Source organism: Centruroides sculpturatus, unplaced genomic scaffold, assembly GCF_000671375.1.
Source record: "Centruroides sculpturatus isolate CEXI.00-Female unplaced genomic scaffold, Cexi_2.0 scaffold624, whole genome shotgun sequence".
In the NCBI taxonomy this organism is placed as follows: domain Eukaryota; kingdom Metazoa; phylum Arthropoda; class Arachnida; order Scorpiones; family Buthidae; genus Centruroides; species Centruroides sculpturatus.
In genome coordinates this window covers 338,654-345,098 of record NW_019384988.1, presented here as the reverse complement: position 1 = coordinate 345,098, position 6,445 = coordinate 338,654, and the positions used below count along the sequence as shown (strand labels likewise).

General features: G+C 25.6%; 1 protein-coding gene across 1 annotated transcript; it reads right to left on the bottom strand.

Moving 5' to 3' along the window:
- Positions 1-659: 659 nt before the first annotated feature.
- LOC111632949 lies at positions 660-5,440 on the bottom strand. The gene is made up of 2 exons (XM_023377469.1): positions 3,843-5,440; positions 660-752 (listed from the first exon to the last, which is right to left on the bottom strand). Exons 1-2 carry the CDS (start codon positions 4,779-4,781, stop codon positions 660-662), a joined length of 1,032 nt encoding a protein of 343 aa, XP_023233237.1. The 5' UTR covers positions 4,782-5,440.
- Positions 5,441-6,445: the final 1,005 nt, after the last annotated feature.

Below are 6,445 nucleotides of genomic sequence, written 5' to 3'. Positions count from 1 at the left end.
ATGACCTTTGTCTCCAATCCTGCTTGACCTTTAACCATCAAATTTTAATAGCGTCAATGCTCCACATATAAAAAAGTTTAAAAATTTTTTGTTTCATCCAGCCCTGAGATATAATGCAAAATAGGTGCCAACACACACATATTTTTGTAAAGGGTCTTTTTTTAAATTTTTGGCTTCTGGAGCGTCAGAATATGAAGAAATGCAAAAAGTACTAGGAAAACCAAAATCTGACCGACCACCATACTCTATAAGAGCCAGAAAAGTAAAAGAAAATAATAAAATTTTTCATAGCTTAGTAAAATGTTCTGTATAAAAAAACTGAATATTATATATACATCTTGAGCAGATTAATTGTATATAAGTCAAATTTATGATTAAAAATCATACCAAAACTGAACACATTAGTTAATTATTTAAAAATACAAATTTAAAAACAAATTAAATAAATAAACAAATAAATAAATGCTATTTTCAGGAATCAAACAAATTGTTTTTAATCAGTAATGTTTTTGTCCTTTTATAAGTACATCTTCAGCAGAAAATGTTACTGATTAAAAAAAATTTGATTCCTGAAAATAGCATTTATTTATTTGTTTATTTATGAATTAAATATTTACAAAATTCAAAAGCAGTGAATTAAAAATAAATGAATAACATGCTTAAAATACCTGAAGATGTAAATTTTCTTTTTCAGTTTCTAAATGATGGAGTTTTTCTTGTGTATCTTCAAAATCTTGTCCAAACCCTCCAACCTACAAAAACAATTAACATTTATTAAATTGAACTAAAATTTTAGTATGTAAAATGCTTGATTAAAATAAAATTTTATTAATACCTATACATTTTCTAACTTGTAAAGACAAAGAATTTTTGTCACAATATTGTTGTTATTGCAAGTTGTCATAATACAAATGTATAATCAAAGATGCATTTGATGTATCTTTGAATATAACACTATGTCAATTGATATTTCTGATAGTAAAATGTCAAACACTTATTATGATAAATTTTCCATTCTGTAAATAATGAAAATAATCCATTGAGAATGTTTTTATATATTTTTCTTACATTTCAACACTCCATAAAGATAAAACAGAAGCAGTCTAACCTAAACCTCTATAAAGTCTAAACACTATTTCTTGTTAAAGAAGAAATAAAAACTAAATCATTAAAAAATAAATAAATAAAAAATAGTAAAACATTTCAACAAAAAAAATTAAAATGGTCTTTTGAAGTTGGCCATACAAAAACATACAAATACAGAAGATACAAAAAGTCTTCGAAATCACCAGTTTTCCAGTGACACCCAACTTTCATCTACAGAGAGGATCTTTGTATGGATTGCAACACCTCTGTAATGAACTGTTTGTTTTTTAATAATGGCAATGTCATCAGAGGACATTATACAAATTTGCAATATTGTAGAGGCATGATCTCCATAAAAGGATTGTTTCTGTAGATGAAGATTGTATAATGCTGGTGTATTGTGAAGATGGATGTTCAAAGACTTTTTGTATCTTCTGTACTTGTATCTTCTGTAACACATAATGTAAGAACATTTTTATTAAAAATGTTCTTACATTATGTGTTACAGAATTATTTTCTATTGTGTATGATAAATTTACACAATAGAAAATAATTTTTAAAATATTTTTAAAGTGTAATTATGTTAATTATTTTCCTTCTTCATAAAAAGTAATTTATTCTTATTTATGTTTGATTGATTTCATGAATTATTACTAATATACTTTTATTAATATTTTCAAATCCAGTTTTATATCAACCCAATATTTTGCTAATTGGAAGCTTTTGTATTATAGAAAATTTTAAGTTTGCTTTCCTTAAATTTACATTACAAAAAAATCATTGTATAATAAATATAAGTATTATTATGTATAGATAAAATATTGCAAACAATAATATTTTCAGTTAAAGAACTGTTAGGAATTAATTTGATAAAACTTAAAATTAGTTTAAATTAGTATCTTTCTGAATATTTTATATTTACTATACTATTATACAAAACTCCTTCACAAATTACTTATTTACTCATACTGTTTAAATTGCTATCTCACACAGCTTTAGCATATCACACAGCCTATCTCACTCTATGCTTGAACAGAAGAGAGTAGAAGAGTTTCCAAATTTCTATTCTTTTAGTTAATAAAGTCTGTTTGATAAATTACCTAGAAGTTCTTGTGTGATAACTTCTCTAAAGCAATTTTATGTTCAATTTCAACAACAGAGTAGAATTAATATAAAGAAATTGCTTTTTGCCCTTGGTTTAATTAAATTAATTAAAATCCTACTATGTGAGGTGGGAATAAGGACTTATCATACCAGTGATAATAAGCACAAATACCCAGGTATCAATCACTGGTGTGATAAGTCCTTATTCCCACCTCACATTAGTAGGTTTTTAATTAATTTAAGAGAGTAGAAGTTAAAAGAAACTAATAGATGTAATATCATCATGAAAATATTCACCAAACTAAATTTTTATGTTAATATATTTTAAAATTTGCAAAAAACAATAATTAAATGTAAAAAAATAGTAGTTTTAAAAAAAGACATTTATACTCCAAAAAAAATTATTAATAATTCAATTTTAAAATTAAAACTAGAAAAATTAGAATGTTTAAAAAAATACTGTTTATGTTTCTAAATTTTATCAAAGATGACACTAAAATTAAGCTTAATAGCTGTTCCTTTTTCCTTTGAGATTACCAACTCCATCATCATACTTAAAAAACTAAAAACTACTAATAAAGTTCGGAGAGTCTCCATTTATTATGATTAAACATTCTTAGGATGATTTTCATTCCATCATTAAATAACAATCACCATTCAAACAGACTCAAAAACATTAGAGTAAAACAACTGACTCAAATTGGGCCTATCTCTTTCTAAGACTATTTGCTATATAAAAAAGAATAAACTTTAATCATTTATATTTTAATCTTTAAAATTGAATTTAATAAAAATATTTAAATGTAATTATAAATAAATTAAATATAATCACAACTTATCATATATTCAACAGATTTATACTTTAAAATAGCATATATACAATCATCATTGTCATAATTAGTATCTTTCAATTAGAATATCATCATATATTAACATAACTGGCACTATATACATATTTCATTTTATTAACATAAGTATGCATAGTTAAATAGTATAGTTAACATAGTTAGCATAAGTATGTATAGTTAATAAACAAATAATATGCTAAACATAAAACATAAGGGATCAGTTTGGCATTTGAATATTGTGCAAAATAGTACTAGCTCACATATTTGTTTTTGGAATCTTCCTCTGCCTAATTTTTGGTCTATTCAACTCTTTAAAATGAATTTTAGATATAAAGGCAGATAAAGCATGATTCTAAAATCACATAATTACATTCTCACATCTATAATTGAGAATTATTTCAATCTCTATGCTATTGTTCCAGAGAATTTATAGTACTGTATATGAAAGCATGGTTTATTCTTACAACATCCATAATATAATTCTAATTTATAAACCAAATAACTACTAAAAATAAAAACTTCGGACAAGAAAAAAGAACCTATATATTTCAGTAACTGAATAAATATAACAAGAAAAAATCAGTTGTTATGGATACAGATTCTATTCTCATGTAGAGCCAAACAGATTATTCTATTCTGTAAGACGTGGAATCCATATTCTGTTTTTATTTTTTTGAATTCTCTTATACAGTACAATTTATACTTTGGAATTTATTTGTTTATTAACATATTAGCCACTTTGTTATTAAATAAATTATAATAAATTTATTATTCAGAATATAATATATTTTAATTATTTTTCACCTTATTATTTTTCTTCATATCAGCATCCAGCGGATGTTGAAAATCAGTAAAAAAGCATTCATTAGACTCTACGTCAAGATCGTGATTGCAGCTACTTCTCAACGTTCGTGGGAAAGTTTCGTAAGGAGATAGCGAAGATGAGCAAGCCCCTCTATCGCTTATAGATTGTGAACGAATAATATTGGTTTGATTATGCCAACAGTGAAATCTGCTTGGTACGTGAGTGAGATACCAATTGCAGAAATGGTGACTAATTCTAGAATGTGAAAAATCATGATAAAAATTTTTATCAAAAGGTGAAATATCCATTTCATGTTGACAAAAAACATTTCTAGAAGAAACGGTACAGCAATTTGGAATACAGTTATGATGACAATTATGATAGCATGCCATTGGTTTATTCTGATTCAAAAATTGGGAATTATATTTATCTTCTGAGCTTGAAGGAACGAATACTCCTTCGTGTTTTATATCAGATTTGTAATTTTTAAAATTATTATTAGGATTTGACTGCTTGTCTTTTTCAGCTTGTTCTGTTGAAGAGTCATTACGAACTTGTTTATAGCTATCTATTTTAGTAGCAGAGATAGCAACTTCATTTTTATTACTTAAAATGGATGGACTTTTTTCATTTCCAAAATTTCTAATGGATAAATCAGAATTTATTTGCTTTTCAGTTTTTGAATCAAACTTTGACTGAATCCATTCAAATTCATCAGAAGTGACTGCAATTTCATTTTCTGGTGATAATTCATCGTCGTTGTCATCATCATCATCATCAATATCCACACATTCTTCATTATCATTACATTCATCCTCATCGTCATCTATTAGTTCCATCAGTGGGGAAGGATGATATTCCTCTGCAAAAACCACAGGAGACGTAATGTTGTGCACAAAATCCGAATCAACTACAACAGAAAAGTTGTCTTCGGCCATATCTCTTAATTAATTTGTAGAATGGCAACAGAACAAATTCTTAATTGAAACATAGCACAATCTCTATAAGTAATATATATATTTAAAATATATGATTATAAAACAAAATAATAATTTAAATTAAAATTTTAGCCTTTCTAGCATAAGTATAACAAATTTTCCCTAATTTTTGGAATTTTTCCAATTGGCCATAAATCAATTTTGACCTTTATAAACGCAATACTCTTTCTTTCTCTCCGATTTACCTTAATATATAACTCTCACCATTATCACAATGACAAATCAAGGTTCAAAACATGTTTCCATTCCTGCAGATATAACGAGGGAAGCGTTAAAAACGTAGAAATTCGAACTACGACAACAAGACGAGGCACAAGCAACTACACAAAGAATAAGAGACGATGAAGCACACTCCGTCCGATTTCGTCTAAATATAGTCCTAACATCAACGTATGACCAGTGAAGGAAGTCAGCCTCCTTAGACGTGAAAATGTTTTTCTTAAAAAAAAAATAAAGGGAAAGTAATACAAGTTCTTTGCAGAAACTTCCAATTCGAAGAGAAGTATTAGTAAAATTTCAGTTTATTTTCTCAAACTTTATTAAAAATACAACAAAAAAATAAATAATTTTTTACCCATTAATTAAAAATATTTTTTTAATTAATTTATTAAGTAAAAATTTAAACATTTTAATAATTAAGCATAAAACTTCACACCTTTTCCTCTGATATAAGCGTGAAATAATATACTAATGAAAACCTTGTTCCAGTTTCTATATATTTTAAGTAGGTCCCTATTAAAAATAGAATAAACCAAGACGTGGAAAAAAATAAAGCGCAAAATATACGAAATTAATATTTAATTTAATTAGTAATCCGTCTATAATTAGAAATTAATCGAGGCTTCGAACAAAATTTAAAATATAAACTTATACCGAAAATACGCCTGGCAAAAGATACGTGAAACCTGATCTATTTTCAACAACTTTCTCATAAAAAAATAAAATAAAAATAAGTGATAGTTAGCCCACATCTCTGCTGCCAACTGGGGAGAGGTTTATAAAAGAACTTGCTGTTAAATTTTTATCTAAATGCACGACCAATAAAAATAGCCAATCTCTTAATCACCCTCAAATAGGATAATGGAAAACATAATTTATAATATAAAACTTCGTGGTATATAAACTAAATCTTCTAAATGTAAGGGTTTAATCCCCATTTTAGCGTTATTATTATTCATTGTAATTTAATTCTTTCAGGAAAGAAGGATAATGTTCCTTAAAGAAGTTAATGCTCCAGTGGTAATTAGATTTAAAGCTGTTTAATTAGCATAAAAATTTTAGATTTAACTTTTAAAATAAAGTCTAATTATTATATTTACAAATAATTAACTGATTATTACTATACCATAATTAATAATTAGTTAATTATTTATTATTGTAATATTAATAAATCTCTACTTATTATCATCATTAACGTTGAAGAAAATTAAAATTAAATAGATTAAAATTAAAATTTTATTTTTATTTATTTATTTTTCATTATTTTTAATAATAATTCAAACTGTTTATTAATAAAAAGGAAAAATCCCTGTTACGGGGAGAATATTCTTGTTACATCAACTTTTTTTTAACTGTTTTAAAATAAGTATTTTCATTGGCTCTCC

Bases quoted from the DNA above. Each gene is read 5' to 3' on its own strand.
- LOC111632949 (XM_023377469.1), bottom strand. From the start codon at position 4,781: ATGGCCGAAGACAACTTTTCTGTTGTAGTTGATTCGGATTTTGTGCAC. The intron at 753-3,842 runs GTGAAAAATAAT...TTGTTTTTGTAG, and splicing joins ATATGAAGAAAAATAATAAG to GTTGGAGGGTTTGGACAAGA.